At 40.7% G+C, this 17,512-nt stretch overlaps 1 protein-coding gene across 1 annotated transcript; it reads left to right on the top strand.

Annotated features, from left to right (window-relative positions):
* Positions 1-1,185: 1,185 nt before the first annotated feature.
* Positions 1,186-15,906, top strand: LOC311095387 (uncharacterized protein; the record flags this gene model as incomplete). Its single annotated transcript, XM_084133871.1, has 11 exons — positions 1,186-1,243; positions 2,325-3,761; positions 5,277-5,363; positions 5,448-5,591; positions 6,775-6,938; positions 9,934-10,053; positions 11,780-11,894; positions 12,409-12,586; positions 13,835-13,943; positions 13,988-14,045; positions 15,650-15,906. 11 exons carry the CDS (start codon positions 1,186-1,188, stop codon positions 15,904-15,906), a joined length of 2,727 nt encoding a protein of 908 aa, XP_083989997.1.
* Between the last annotated feature and the right edge of the window lie 1,606 nt (positions 15,907-17,512).

Genomic DNA, 17,512 nt, shown 5'->3' on the forward strand with positions numbered 1-17,512 from the left:
AGAGATTACCTATGTGGGTACCACCTTGGGCCCATGTAGGCAGCCTATATGGGAGTGATTGTGTTTGCCCATGACTGACCCATATGATTTATCAAAGTGGACCCCATATTTTTTTCCCATTCATAACCCATATCGAGATTACCTATGTGGGTACCACCTTGGGCTCATGTTGGCAGCCTATATAGGACTGATTGTGTTTGCCCATGTCTGACCCATATGGTTTATCAAAGTGGACCCAATATGTTTTTCCCATTCACAACCCATATCGAGATTACCTATGTGGGTACCACCTTGGGCCCATGTTGGCAGCATATATGGGACTGATTGTGTTTGCCCATGTCTGACACATATGGTTTGGCCAAGCGGGCCCCATATGTATTTCCCCATTCACAACCCATATAGAGATTACCTATGTGGGTATCACCTTGGACCTATGTAGGCAGCCTATATGGGACTGATTATGTTTGCCCATGTCTGACCCATATGTTTTATCAAAGTGGGTCCCATATCTTTTCCCCATTCATAACCCATATAGAGATTACCTATGTGGGATCTACTTTGGGCCCATGTTGGCAGCCTATATGGGACTGATTGTGTTTGCCCATGTCTGACACATATGGTTTGGCCAAGCGGGCCCCATATGTATTTCCCCATTCAGGGCCCATATAGAGATTACCTATGTGGGTACCACCTTGGGCCCATGTAGGCAGCCTATATAGGACTGATTGTGTTTGCCCATGTCTGACCCATATGGTTTATCAAAGTGGGCCCCATATATTTGCCCTATTCATAACCCATATAGAGATTACCTATGTGGGTACTACCTTGGGCTCATGTTGGCAGCCTATATAGGACTGATTGTGTTTGCCCATGTCTGACCCATATGTTTTATCAAAGTGGGCCCCATATCTTTTCCCCATTCATAACCCATATAGAGATTACCTATATGGGCACTACCTTGGGCCCATGTAGGCAGCCTATATGGGACTGATTGTGTTTGCCAATGTCTAACCCATTTGATAAACCCGAATGGGCCCCATTTGTGTTGCCCATTTTGAGCCCATGCACTCATTTCCCATTAGTGACCCAACTCGGACCCACATGGGGAGCCCACCTGTTTTTGCCCATGTGGGACTTACTTAGCTGACCCAAGTGGGCCCCAGATAAGATGCCCATTTTGGGACCATGCCCACTTGGTACCCACGTAGCCCAAGCATAAACCATGTGGGGCCCACATATACATGTTGGCTGGGTTGAGCCTGGTGTAACGTCTACCTCACTACTGTACTCATCTGTCATCAGTTCAGCTGTTTTGCTTTGACCATTCTGACAATAATGTTACAGTTATGTTACAATTACCTTACAATCATGACATATATGGGTCATTCCTAGTATTCGGTGCCCTTTCAGCTTGGTAAATTTCTATAAAAAAAGTTAAAATTTCCATGATTTAATCATTTTATCTGAAGAATGGCTTTTTACACTTACACTAATTCTTCACCAAATTCTTCACACATGCAAAGGCCCAGAAAAGTTAGTAAAGACATCGTTAAAATAGTCCAAGTGACTACAGTGGCTCAACCTTAAGTTTATCAAATGACGAGAATACTTTTTGTAACCTTTTGTAGGATCCAGTCCTTGATTCTGATTGGGTCAATAGCTGTGTTTTATTCACAATAAAAGGGTAAAACACACCCAACGGTTCTATGTATCACTACACAACAGCCCTAGCAACCACTCTTAGCAACGTAAACACGTGTGTTATCATTGATATTGTTCATTGAAGCTTATAGAGTATTGTGAGAGATCGAGTGAGCGAGTGTACCTGCATTTACAGTAGATATAGCATTTCCTTCAGATCAGTCCTGTATTCGTAATAAAACATCCGTTTGAATGTCCGCTGCGATATCTTGAACTTTTAACAGGTTTAAGGAGTTTTCCGTGCCCTGACATGCTAGTCATTGCAGTTTTCTTCTCCGTGTTCACAAGAAGTTGCAGTCCTTTCAATATAAAAGTCTTCTCTACTGACAGACTCACTCATAAAGACAGTCTTTGCCGCCACCTAATGGTGAAATAATGTTCTTCTGTTGCTGTTCACGGTCAGGGACTATTTTTTCCAGCGGAAGGAAGGCTTATAGTGATTTTACCTCATAAAAGTTGCATTGATACATATTTTTTGGCTTTAATATTTGTGTTGTGTGGTAATACAGTACTCCGCTTCGCGTCGTGCCTAACAACGCCCTTCAGCCGTGACTTATTCACGACACAGCACTAGCCTCTCGTACCTTATTGCTAACTTATTGTGCCTCTCTGTGTCCCCCCAGCTTCCTGGTACCAGGGTCCGTTCACCAGATCCCTCCAGAGGGCAGAGGCTCTGTTTCGCACCCGATTAAACCCCAGCCTGAAGTGGCTCATGGGGCAGAAGAGCAGAGACGGCAGCTGGGACTCGGAGAGCGAGAGCTGTTCCTCCAGGAGTGTCCAGCGTTTGGGTCAGGCGTTACAGAGCCTCGGCTCTCAGTGCCTCACGCTCCACGACCCGGCGTCAGGAGCCCGTCCCTTCGGCTGCATCACAAACCTCTCAGTCTCCTCGTCCCCTGAGGAGTTTCTCCATCACCCTCAGGCTTCAGCCTTCACCCAGCATTACTGCCAGCTTCAGCACCTGATGGAGCAGAGAGCCCAGCTGCTGTTCCTCAGCGAATACGCCCAGAGAACACACCTCGCCTCTTGTTTTGTAACTCAACTAGGGTCGGTTTTAGAGCGGACTCGTCTCCTGTTAGCCGACAGAGAGCAACCGAACTCCACATGGAGCCTCAGCCTTAAAGCTTTATGTCTGGAAATACAGGTTCACGTAAACCATTGGGACCTCCTCAGGACTAAAGCTCGAACTGATCACAGTCTCCGGCGTGTGCTTTTCACCCGAGTCGAAACGCTCGCATCAATGCGGCGAACGCTAAATCTGTTAGGCTCACAGGCGGTGTGTTTAATGGAGCAGTGCATTCACACGGCTCTCCGCACCCTAGCCGAAGCGCAGCCGGATCGCGTGCCTCGAGACGCTCTAGTGGACCTGCTGTGTGCCGTCGAGCTCTTCAACCAGATCCTTCAGGACAAGAGGAGCTCAGGGCTCGACTTCGGCTCAGACTGGCTTCGAAACGTCAGACCGTTCCCCGTCGAGCGGCTAATGATGGTTCTGGCCCGGAGTCAAGCGAAGAAAGCCGCCGAGCAACTTTACACATGGTCTTCCCAGCAGAGTAACCTCCTACATATCGCAAACAACCCTCGAGTTGTATCCTCACCCGCGATAAACACACACGTCGAAGCTGCTGTTGACGAGGCGTCCCGAAAACCCGTTCACAGCCTCTGGTCCTCGAATCTTCCCTTCGCTTCCTTCATCTCTCGAGACCGGGAGTGTCTGGATACTCTCTTTCAAGTCCTAGTGACCTCCACCAATCTCTTAGCTCCGCATATTCCCAGGAAACCTGCGTTGGATCTGGAGGACTCTATGGTGATCTGTCGACGGGCCAGTGAAGGAGAGGAGAGGCATCTGAACCGGCCCAGAATGCCCTGCAGGACGGTCAGTGTGGATCTGGGGCAGATGAAGCTCTTCTCTCACTATAAGGAGCTGCTGTGGAGGGAGTTCGGGGAGGCAGTCGCACGACACTTTCGTTATCAGTCGTGCAACAGCGCTCTGGGAAGCCTCAACCTGTGGAACGATGAGGCGCTGGTGCTTTTGGCCTCGTGGCTCAGGCATTCGTGTGTGGAAGGTACTGATCGGGTTGAGTGTGTGTCAGTCAAATGTGTGTAATGTGTTTTGAGAAGATATGAAATGCTAATGGTTGAATCTTGTGCAAAGATATTGGCTGGGTCATATTTCACATCAAAATCGGTTACACTTTATTTGGTAACACTTTTTTACAGTGTCCTTGTTACATGTACTTACCGTAGTAAGTAAATTGTGCATAATTACATGCAATTAACCCTCAACCAAATCCGAATCCTACCCTAACCCTATAGTAAGTACATGTAATTAATTAATATCACTCAGTACTTATATAATTACACTGTAACAATGACACCTTAAAATAAAATGTTACCAAATAAAGTGTAACCCTTTATTTTAAGGTGTCTGTGTTACAGTCTAATTAAACATTTAACTACTGTATATAATATATATAATTTTTTAGATTTTTTTACTAGTGTGTGCAGGACACTCTAGTTCATTTCTGTAAGGGAGGAGAGCAAAATAAAGTAAACTGTGATGTATTATACCCAATAATTCTTCATACAGTGACTACCAGTAAAATGAAAAAAAAAAATGGACCAAAAATGATTCAGACACTTTGAGCTGATCATGTTTTGCTGAAGTGTGTTTTCTTTAATAACTAATGCTCTTTTTACACACAGACTGAACACAATGAAGCATTGCTTGGTGATTGGTTGAGCTAAACTGGTATTATCTAATTGTGTAGTTAAATTTAACAGCTGACAGATATTCAACATAATTCATGTGTGAGACAGTCTAACAGAAGGACGGACAAAACCAGTCAAATATCAGCTGATCTGAGAACTCTGAGTTCTGCTCATATTTCATCACCACTTTCTAAACTATAGCGAATAAACTGTGATAATGTGAGAAATGTTGAAGGAGTCTGAATAAATGTTGGTTTGACTGTATATATAATTACTTGATGTATATCTCAATTTATTTGCCTTAAATGAATGACATTTGGGAAAATTTGCTTAATGTTCCTAAAAATTATGTCTAATGAAAAATCTACATTCTCATTGACTTAATCTTCTTTACGCAAAATATTATTTGTTTCATTTTGGTGTGAAATATGGACATAATTTGACAGTTTTTATGTGATTCTCTCAAAATTCAAATAATATTCAAATACATTTAATTTCATGTAGTTTTCGCAGGGATGCACTGATTTAGAAGTTTTTTGCTGTTTGTTTTGTTATGGCCAATAACAGATTACTTTATTGTGTTGTTTCAAATAACAGCTGTGTTCACAATTAATCTAGAACTGAACATGCTTCAAGTGAAATTGGCCATTAAAATATTTTAACATCCAGCAGAAAATATGCACAACTGTTTCTGAGACCTGCCATAGAAAGTATTAACTGATACTAATATAGTGACTGATACTGTATATTGTGCTCAAGTACTCCTTTTCTGCATTGAGCGTTTTGACTTTTTGGTTTTTCTGAAATCAAAGTTGTTTTCAAGGTTTATTTTACATCTTTTTCATTCCTTTCCTTTTGTGTCTTTCTAGACCTTGTTCCAGAAGAATGTAAAGAAAGTTTGAGCAATTTCTGCTCTCATGTTTTGTCGACTGCCGCCTTCACACGGTGGGATGAGAGTGAGTAGTGTTTCTCATCACATTATGACCCCTCAGATGAGTCTTCAGAGGTGAGAGTGGTGTTGTTGTGTGGTTGTGTTGCAGTGATGTGTTTATCGCTGGGCTCGGGACTGAAAGAGAAGTGTGTTCCTGCAGTAACGCATGAGAGATGTGCGGTGAGAACGGCCACTATGGATCTGATCCTCCAGCTCTTCCCTCCTCTACACACCGTCCTGAAGCTCCTGCCCGGTAACCCCACACACACACACACACACACACACACACACACACACACACACACACACACACACACACACACACACACACACACACACACACACTCCTGTCATCTTCAGTCTGATCAATGTCTAGACTAGGGTTGTCATGATGTTACACTACCGTTCATTGAAGGTCTCTTCTGCTCACCAATGCTGCATTTATTTGATCAAAAGTACAGTAAAAATTGTGAAATATTATTACAATGTATTACATTATTATCAGTGTTGAAAACAGTTGTTGCTGCTTCATATTTTTGAGGAAACTGATATATTTATTTTTCAGAATTCTTTGATGAATAGAAAGTTTTAAGGAACAGCATTTATTTGAAACCTTTTGAACATTATAAATGTCTTTACTGTCACTTTTAATCAATTTAATGCAACTTTGCTCAATTAAAATATTAATTTCTTAAATAAATCTTAAATATGAATATAAATAAATCCAAACTTTTGAATGGTAGTGTACATCATAATTTCACATCAAAAACTAAAATGGTATATAACTAAATAAAATAAATATGATCAAATTACATTAAAGTTAGTGCTGGGCAATGATTAATTGCATCCAAAATAAATTTTGTGTTTACATAATATATGTGTGTGTACCGTGTATAATTATTTTTTATATAAATACACACACATGCATGTATATATTGAAGACATTTTGCATAATGTATATAGATTTATACATAATTTATATTACATACAAATATAAATATTTTATATTTAAATAACACATTTTTCTTAAATATATACATGCATTGTATATAAATGCATGTATTTATATATACAAAATAATTACACATAGTACTCACACATATTATGTAAACACGATTAACGTTGCCCAGCACTAATTAAAACATAGTTTTGATTAATTTTTCTATTAAACATTACTTAGTTTTTCCAGATAATTATTTAACTATCGTTAGTAAAATAAATACCAAAGAAACAAATTACAAGCAATAATACAAATAAAATAAATAGCAAAAAAAATTGTGTATTGTAAAAATAATTTCATATATTTTTATATATTATGATTTTAATATTGCTTCTGTATCGAAGTACCAGTATTGTTTCTGTCCCTAGTCTGGCCAGTGTTGAAGGTGCATGAGATCCCCTGAGCTCATCCCGTTGGCACTGTGATGTGTTTCCAGGTGAGCGTGGATCCAGGAGTCTTCAGGAGACTCATCTGGGGCTGTTGTGTCGGTCAGTCGTCACTGTCCAGGCCTCGACTGTCTGGGTCATGAGTAAAGCCTACCAGTTTCTGGCCTCCTGGTCCCTTGATAAGTTCCTGCTGGTCACACAAGGAGATCTCAAGGTAAATAAAACACTCACCTCCATGCATTTATATCCATCTTTTTCTGATAAAGGATATATATTTTAATCTAACATACAGTACCAGTCAAAAGTTTGGAAACAGTACTATTTTTAATGTTTTTGAAAGAAGTCTCTTATGCTCATCAAGCCTGCAGTTAAAAAAACAAAAAACTAAAAAAAAAACAGTAATATTATGAAATATTATTACAATTTAAAATAATGGTTCTCTTTTTTAATATACTTTAAAATGTAATTTATTTTTGTGATGCAAAGCTGAATTTTCATCAGCAAGTACTCCAGTCTTTGGTGTCTTATGATCCTTCAGAAATCATTCTAATATGATGATTTGATACTCAGTTATTATCAATGATGGAAACAGTTGTGCTGTTTAATATATTTTTTTGGAATACTTTTTTCAGGATTCATTGATGAGTAAAACGTTAACAGCATTTATTCATAAAAACAGCATTTATTCAAAATAAAAACATTTCTAACAATATAAATCGTTACCATCACCTTTTATCAATTTAACGCATCCTTGTTGAATTAAAGTACTAATTTCTTAAAAAAAAAATAGTTATTGTTCCCAGACTTTTGAACGGTAGTGTATATTGTTACAAAAGATTTATATTCTAAATAAATACAGTTCTTTTTAACTTTTTATTCATCAAATAATCCTGAAAAAAGTATCTCAGGTTATAAAAAAAATATTAAGCAGCACAACTGTTTCCAACATTGATCATAAATCATCATATTAGAATGATTTCTGAAGGATCATAAGACACCAAAGACTGGAGTACTTGCTGATGAAAATTCAGCTTTGCATCACAAAAATAAATTACATTTTAAAGTATTTTAAAAAAGAGAACCATTATTTTAAATTGTAATAATATTTCATAATATTACTGTTTTTTTTGTTGTTGTTGTTGTTTTTTAACTGCAGGCTTGATGAGCATAAGAGACTTCTTTCAAAAACATTAAAAATAGTAACGTTTCCAAACTTTTGACTGGTACTGTAGGTGTGTGAATTAAATACACAGATTATTATTAAAGCTATTGAAGTTATTCAGTCTAGAGTTATGAGTGATTTTCTCTGTCTTTAGTTGTTTGATTAACATTAATGACAGACGGCAGCAGGTTTATTAGGCTGCTGTCACTTTAAGAGCGAATGCACTGATCTAATATACTGACATGCATCCAAACTGTTTCTATTCACTTAAAGGGATAGTTCACCCAAAAATTTCTGTCACTAATTAATCGCCCTCATGTCGTTCCAAACCCGTAAGACCTTTGTTCGTCTTCAAACCACAGATTAAGATATTTTTGATGAAATGTGAGAGGTTTCTGAACCCACATAAGCAGCGAAGTCATTGCAACTTTCAAGGCCCAGAAAGGTAGTAAAGACATTGTTAAAATAGTCCATGTGTCTTTCAGCTGAGTATTAAATATACCACTGTATAGTTTGCTGAATTGCGGGAAGGGCTGTATTACCGTAATGGTTTGCATTATTTAGTAATTTATTGTGTTGCTTCCCAATTGATGTTTTTTCTTTTTTCGTGTAATGTTTGCTGCTTTTATTCATTTGTTGATTGTATTTGATTTGTAGGATTTTGGGTACCAAAATTGCTGTAATAAAAACCTAAAAAAAGTAAAAATAAATAAATAGTCCATGTGACTACAGTGGTTTAAATGTAAATGTGGTAAAAAAAAACCTCCCAAAATAACGACTTTTTTCAACAATTTCTTCAGAAGAGAAGAGAAGAAATTGTTGAATAAAGTCGTTATTTATGTTTTTTTGCACACAAAATGTATTCTTGTCGCTTCATAACATTAAGGTTGAACCACTGTAGTCACATGGACTATTTTAACAATGTCTTTACTAACTTTCTGGGCCTTGAAATTTGCAATGACTTCTGACTTTCTGAGAGGTTCAGAAACCTCTCGCATTTCATCAAAAATATCTTAATTCGTGTTCAGAAGATGAACGAAGGTCTTGCGGGGTTGGAACGACATGAGGGTGAGTAATTACTGACAGAAACTTCATTTTTGGGTGAACTAATCCTATAAGATATTATTGACTGTGTTTAAGTAAACCTTGTGTGTATTTGACAGTTATAGCAATAAGAAGACGTGATGAAGTGTGTGCACGCTTTCAGTGTCCGCGCTCAGAAAGCTTAAGTCAGAATAGCATGTGAATAAAAAGTTCTGGCAAAACTGGCAAGACTTTAAATGCGTGCAAATAAAAACATTTCCTGATGGAGAAGAGCTGCAGTCAAGTGAGCCTAGCTACCGATCATTTAAGTTTCTTTACTCGTCGTTACTCTGATCATTTAGTTTCTTTACTTTTAATGAAGATGATTGTGTGTTAAGCATCTGCGTCTAGCCCTATTCGGACGGGACTAGTTTAACATGTTAAATGTGGGGCAAAGTCATTATTACCAGCGCTTCTATGTGATTTTAGTGCCGTCTGAATGTGCATCTCTGTAATCATGATGTACAATGTCAGTAAAGATTCTGGCGACTTTTCCCGTGCGAATAGACCCGCTGTAAATATGTACGTAAATATTTTGTCATTTCCTGTTTAAAAGTAGTTTTCCGTGGTTTTTCAAGTATGGAGACGCTTGAAAAAGCATTCAGTTTACATGTGGTTTCAACAACCAGATGCATTTACACTTGTCCAGTTTCGTCTGCAATGTGGCCCAGACCTCCTCCTGAAGTGGTTTGAGTGATCGGATTCAAATCCGTCCCGAATGCGTTTCGGAGGGCATTTACACCTGGTCTTTTCTCGATCTGATAGCTATCCCATCACAGAAACCCATGAAGTGGCCAGGTGTAAACAGCCCCTAAATGTGCTATGAATGTGAATGTACAGTGTGTTTGGTCACAATTCTACAATCCCTCTTCAAAGGCAGATCGTGGAGACATTTTCATCGTGCACAATCTATATCATCATCTCACACACCCCTAATGTAGCATGTGTTTGTGTCTGTGGTCAGGATCTGAAGGACTCGGTGGAGAGCCTGGTCCAGCTCGCTGGAGCCGTCGGCAGAGACTCAGATCAGCGTCTGATAGTTCAGCACACAGCCTCGCTCTCTCAGGCTCTCACACATCTACAGGTGAGGAAGTACAGCATCGTTACACACTTCCTGCATAAAGGCCCGTGCACACCGGGGCGATTATCGTGTGCGCTTTTCGCCAACATTTAACGCCTCGTGACTAAACAAAGGGCGCCAATGTGAGTACGCACACCGACGCACAAAACGCCAGGTGTAAAAGCATAATTTTTTTAAAAACTCCTTGGGTTCGTTTTCTTTGTTTAACGCGCAGTGTTAAAAACTGGTCGACCAATGAGATTAGCGCTTTTGTTCACGTGCCTGGAGCTGCTGAAGTTCTTGGTTTCTGGAAGTTCCTGAAGTTTTTAGTTCTTGGCATAGACATAATAAATATTATGTCTATGGTACTTGGTGGAGCTCAAGCACAAAGCGATCTTGCAGAGCACACATTGATAAAAGACGACGACGAAGAGGAAGATGCAACGAGGCGAGATGAATGTAGAGCTGCTGGTGTCTTTGGTGTCTGAACACAAAGAACTTCATGACAAACGCCACAGCGACTACAGAAACCTCGAGAAGAGGGAGTTGTAATGGAGAGGAGTCGCAGATCAAATAGGATTCAGAGAGTGAAGCATCACTCGGCGCATCACCAGTGAAAATCGCTTGGGTGTGAACACAAAGACGTGCCGAAAAACATCTCGAAAAATGACAATTCTCACATATTTCCAAACTTGTATGACTTTCTTTCCTCTTTGGAACATAAAAGAAGATTTTTTTTTTTGTCCATACAATGAAAGTCATTGGTTAATCAAATTTAGTTACCGTCATTTCTCAAAATATCTTTATATCTATGTTGGAAAGATGTGAGAAAGTGATGATAGAAATGTAATTTTTGTATGAACGATCCATTGGTATCATGAGAAATTGAAACATGTAGGCCTGGTTTCACAGACAAGGCTTAGATTAAGTCAGGATTAGGCCTTAGTTCAATTAGGACATTTAGGAAGCTTTTATAAACACAATGTCTTAGAGAAAAACATCACTGGTGTGTATCTTGAGACAGAACGATGACATTTAAGATATATCAGAGCAAGTTGATTCCAGTTAAAACAGCTCGAACATACATTTTAGTCTGGGATTATTTTAAGGCTTGTCCATGAAATTGGGGGTAAAATTGCACTACCATTCAAAAGTTTGAAGTCAGTAAGATGTTGTTTTTTTTCAGCAAGGATTCATTAATTTGATCGAAAGAGACAGTAAAGAAATTTACATTTGCACAAAAAAAATCTATTTTAAATTAATGCTGTTAAACTTTCTATTCATCAGAGAATCCTGAAAAATTTTTTTCACAGTTTCCACAAAAATATGAAGCAGCACAACTGTTTTCAACATTGATAATAATCATAAATGTTTCTTGATCATCAAATCATCATATTAGAGTGATTTCTGAAGGATCATGTGACACTGAAGACTGGAGTAATGATGCTGAAAATTCAGCTTCGATCACAGGAATAAATTACACTTTACTAGATATTCACATAGAGAACAGTGGTTTTAAATTGTAATAATATTTCGCTGTTTATACAGTATTTTTGATCAAATAAATGTAGCCTTGGTGAGCAGAAGATTTTAATTTTAATCAAATCTTACCAACCCCACACTTTTGAGTCATACCGGTCAAAAATATTAGAAATTAACATTTGTAAGGTAACAACAGGGAAACAATAAAATGATAAACACATTTTAACATAAATCTGTGCTTTCTGACTCAGTTCGTCTCGTATTGCAGGATTTCTCTGATCTCGTCCTGAGGACCTTTTCTATGGACTGTAAGAAAATGTCTGTGGAGATCTTCGAGCAAACCATGCCGTCAGCAAAACACTGGAGGATCAGTCACAGAACGGGTACAGACGCATGAGTGAACAGGGGCTTTCGCACCGGATGGTTCTAGGAACTTAGTTACAGGAACGAGCCTCTAGGATGGTTCCCCGAGAACTAGTGGTTCCCATAGGAACGTTTTCCTGGTTGCGTTCGCACCGCCAGTAGGAGCTCTGAAGTGACGTAAGACACGCTTGTCGTTCTGACTTTTATTTTGACGGCGCTGAGAACGCCAGAGTCTGAGCTCACGGTAAATATATAGGCTCTGAAATAATCTGTGTGTTCACAGCCTTTTGAAAATGGCGGGTGCCGGTGTTTCAGTGGTAAGTACGAGTAAATTATTTACTCCAAAAGAGTTCCTAGAACTAACATCGTTCCCAGATCCTGCGGTGCGAACACGCCGACATCCGGGAACTTCTGCCAACAGTTCTAGGAACTATGAAGAGGTTCCTCCGGTGCGAAAGCCCCTCATGCCAGTCCTCAGTGTATTGTGTCTGTGCTCGTGAAGCTTTAAATCCTCCTGTGTGTGGATGTCTTCAGAGTTTCCCAGCAGGCCGAGTGAGTACGCAGCGTGTGCGGCTCAGAGCGTGATCGGCCAGGTGATGGAGAGCATTCAGACCCTCCCCGATGAAGCTCGTGTTCCTGCTCTCGCCGAGGCCATGACCGCCTTCATGGAGGCCTGGATGGAGCACATACTCAAGCAGAAGATCAAGTTCAGGTGGGTGGACACACTGCCAAAAAAAGATACACTTTATTTTGATGGTCCAACTGCAAGTAACTACAGGTCAACTCACTCTCAATAGAGTATTAGTAGACTGAGAGGTTAGGGTTGGAGTAAGTCGACATGTACACTGCGGTTCAGACCTTTGGGGTCGGTAAGATTTATAATGTTTTTAAAAGAAGTCTCTTCTGCTCACCAAGGCTTCATTTATTTAATTAAAAATACAGAAAAAACAGTAATAGTGTGAAATATTATTATAATGTAAATCAGCTGCTTTCTATGTGAATATATATGTAACGGAGGCCAGCTAGTAGTTGCTGTGCGAGTAAACCTCACTCCTCTGATCTCAATAGGCGCTCTAGCGACAGATGCTAGAGGCTGCAGTCTTTAGCCTCCTTGTTAGAGCGCCTGACTCTCATGCCGGAGACCCGGGTTCGAGACCCGCATGGAGCGGGGTGTGAAGGACCCGGTGAGAGGGGTTACATATAGTAAAGTGTAATTTATTCCTGTGATCAAAGCTGAATGTTCAGCATCATTACTCCAGTCTTCAGTGTCACATGATCCTTCAGAAATCACTCTAATATGATTATTTGATGCTCAAGAAACATTTATGATTATTATCAGTGTTGAAAACAGTTGTGTTCAAATTAATTTTTTTTTTTTTACATTTACATTTTTTTCAGGATTCTTTGATGAATAGAAAGTTCAAAAGAACAGCATTTATCTGAAATATAATCTTTTGTAACATTATAAATGTCTTTACTGTCACTTTTGATCAATTTAATTTATCTTTGATTAATAAAAAGTATTTATTTCTTTTATTTATTTCCTGCCAAAATAAAATAAAAACTCTTACTGACCCCAAACTTTTGAATGGTAGTGTTTAATGTTACAAAAGCTTTATATTTTAGATAAATGCTGTTCTTTTTAACTTTCTATTCATCAAAGAATCCTGAAATAAAAATGTAGTAATTGTTTTCATCATTAATAATAATGAGAAATGTTTCTTGATAGTAAAATCATCATATTAGAGTAATTTCTGAAGGATCATGTGACACTGAAGACTGGAGTAATGATGCTGAAAATTCAGCTTTGATCACAGGAATTTTAAGATTTTAATAAAATAAATGCAGATCCAAAAGCTTTGACTGTCAGTGTGTGTATGTGTATGTGTGTGTGTGGTGGAGTAATGGACTGGACGCTAGCTCTTCACTGTGTGTTTACGTGATCTGATCCTTCGCACAGCATTCAGGGAGCTCTGCAGCTGAAGCAGGACTTCGACTCGATCCGAGACCTCGTTCGCTCAGAGGAGTACCGTCTCTCGGAGGAGCTGCTCCAGAAGCTGCGTCCCTGCGTGTGTTTCATCAGGTGGATAATGCGATCGTGTGCCTGCTTCAGCAACCCGTGGCCAAACCCTACCTGCCCTCCCGCAGCTGGGAGCCCTTCAGACACTGCTGTGAGTTCACTCACACAATCATCATTCAACACAGAATTAAACGGGTGGTTGATTATGATTTCACTTTTCTAACTTTAGTTAGTGTGTAATGTTGCTATTTGAGCATACACAACATCTGCAAAGTTACAACTCTCAAAGTTCAAAGCAAAGGGAGATATTTGCTTTTATACAGAAATTGCTTTTTAAGGACTACAACAAACGGCTGGTAGAGACCTCCAGGGTTAGTGACATCACCAACCCTAAAATTTACATAAACCCCGCCCCCTGAACACGATTTATACGATTATCAAGACAGAATATGCTAATCAATGACTAGAAGACAGTTAACTCCACATCGGCAACATAAATTCATCAACTAACCATTCAGAAATGTCCTGTTGCTTCAACATGTTGTCTCTTCTTCACTTCTTCTCCATCATTGTCCGACTATGGTTGGAACATAAAAGGCTAAACGTTTTTGAAATTTTCAGTGTGTGTCTGTGTGAGGTAATCAGAGCTGCTAACACACACACACACACACACGCACACACACACAAGCTCTTGAAGCTCCGCCATCTGTGCCGGGAGCAGCAGCTCTTTTGCATTTAAAGGGACAGACACAAAACGGTGTGTTTTTGCTCATCCTCAAAAAGTGACAACTTTAACATGCTAGATAAAAATATTTGTGGGGTATTTTGAGCTGAAACTTCACACACACACTCTGGGGACATCAGAGACTTATTTTACGTCTTCTAAAAAGGGCATTATACCACCCCTTTAACATTCATCATTCACTCACCCTCCTGTCATTCCTAACCATGTGAGTTTGGTTCATCTTTCATCTTTGAAACCAAATCAATCTATTTTTAATGAAACTTGTGCAGTCTCTCCTTTGAAAGTCCAGGGGTCTCATTTATAAAACTGTGCGGAGGATCCTTACTAAAAGTGTAAGTGTGCCGAAAGACAAAAAGGGGTATGCCAAAAAATATTCAGACTTATAAACCCGTGCGAACGCCAGAACCTGCGCGATCCTAGCCTTTATAATCCCAGTCAGTGGAAGATTGCGGCACGTGCGTCTCCTCCCCGAAATAACCATATATTGAGCTTAAAATGCCTCGTTTTACTATGGTTATCCTCATTTGCATATCATTTGCATATGCATATTCATCCACGTGATACCACGTTTAACGGTACAAGACATTAGAAAAATAAGAGATATGGATGTGCATCACATTACATTGATAAAAATAATTTAGTATTCTATCCTTGCCTTGTTTTTGAATAAATAAATCAAATAGTATAAAATACATTTCAAAGAAGGTTTCTCTCAATCTTTTCCAATGGCCAAATAGTATTTTTTAATGGAAACAGATCGGTCTTATTGTGCATTATTGATCATTATTTGCACAAAAATATTTTCTCAGACCATTAATTCTGCTATTATCATGCACTAAGCAAACATTAAAGCACAGCATGCCACAGAAAAGGAGTGTTCAAAAGCACTACAAATATTTATTTATTAGATTGTTTTATATTAGAAATATATTATGGTTTAAAGTAATTACTGACAGAATTGTCATTTCTGGGTGAACTAACCCTTTAACCCTGTGTGCCGTGTCCCCCAGGCCCGAGCAGCGCTCAGGTGATGGATCAAGCGGCGGGCGGTCTCCATAATCTGGAGAGCATGGATGTGCAGGCGGCGTGGCACCAGGCCCTGACCCGAGCCGAGAGCTCGCTGACCCCAGACCTGCTGACCCCCCCGCCTGAGTCCTGCGAGCCCTACCTGGCCTCGGCGCAGCAGGAGTGGCTGGACCTGCGGATACACACCGGCTCCCGCTGGAGGCTCCCGGGCCTGCAGTGCTTCACCAGATCTGAGCCCTAGACAGAGACACTGAGAGCGTGAGGGGGTCCTGCACTGAGAGCGTGAGGGGGTCCTGCACTGAGAGCGTGAGGGGGTCCTGGACTGAGAGCGTGAGGGGGTCCTGGACTGAGAGCGTGAGGGGGTCCTGGACTGAGAGCGTGAGGGGGTCCTGCACTGAGAGCGTGAGGGGGTCCTGGACTGAGAGCGTGAGGGGGTCCTGGACTGAGAGCGTGAGGGGGTCCTGGACTGAGAGCGTGAGGGGGTCCTGGACTGAGGGCGTGAGGGGGTCCTGGACTGAGAGCGTGAGGGGGTCCTGGACTGAGAGCGTGAGGGGGTCCTGCACTGAGAGCGTGAGGGGGTCCTGGACTAAGAGCGTGAGGGGGTCCTGGACTGAGGGCGTGAGGGGGTCCTGGACTGAGAGCGTGAGGGTGTCCTGGACTGAGAGCGTGAGGGTGTCCTGGACTGAGGGCGTGAGGGGGTCCTGGACTGAGAGCGTGAGGGGGTCCTGCACTGAGAGCGTGAGGGGGTCCTGGACTGAGAGCGTGAGGGGGTCCTGGACTAAGAGCGTGAGGGGGTCCTGGACTGAGGGCGTGAGGGGGTCCTGGACTGAGAGCGTGAGGGGGTCCTGGACTGAGGGCGTGAGGGGGTCCTGGACTGAGAGCGTGAGGGGGTCCTGGACTGAGGGCGTGAGGGGGTCCTGGACTGAGAGCGTGAGGGGGTCCTGGACTGAGAGCGTGAGGGGGTCCTGGACTGAGAGCGTGAGGGGGTCCTGGACTGAGGGCGTGAGGGGGTCCTGGACTGAGGGCGTGAGGGGGTCCTGGACTGAGAGCGTGAGGGGGTCCTGGACTGAGAGCGTGAGGGGGTCCTGGACTGACAGCGTGAGGGGGTCCTGGACTGAGTTCACCCGTGGAGTGCTCGTCTTTACTGTGGAAAACTTAGAGAAACAATGTTACTGTTCATGCCTTTCTGAATAAAACATATTTCACATATATTCACTTTTATTTTATTTTATATTTTGACCATTGCCAAAGTACCGAAATACTGAATAATTTTAATTGTAATATTTGATTAAGATTTTACTGATTTTTATTTTTTACACATTATTAGGGGTGTAACGATACCCTCATGTCATGATTCGATGCATATCACGATACTGAACTCACAATACCATATTATTGCGATACTCCAAGATATGATAGAAGATTAACAAAAAATGCACTGTTGATTAAAAAGCTAATTTTGTGTGTTTAAATGAATAGTCTTGGACTTGTTGCTGGAAACCCAAAGCACAGGACAATAGAGACACCAGAATAACAATATTCATGACTCTGAAGCTGAAAATACAGAATTATTTTAGACGAATATGCTTGAACTCTGTCACTGACTAGATATATTTAAAATAATGTTGGCCACTTTTACTGGTAACATCAGACATCTGGCATTATCAGGACACACAAATATTCCCCCAGCACATTATTATACATTATATGCAACATTATATATGACAAGATAAAGTATTGACACATTTTAGTAATCTTCTTGCCAGTGAAATCCTCATATGTTCATGTTATCCTATAACTCGAGCTCTGAAACATATGAATGCACTGAGGCAGCAGCTGTTTATATA

This window comes from Abramis brama, assembly GCF_963993115.1.
Source record: "Abramis brama genome assembly, chromosome: 13".
NCBI classification, from domain to species: Eukaryota; Metazoa; Chordata; class Actinopteri; order Cypriniformes; family Leuciscidae; genus Abramis; species Abramis brama.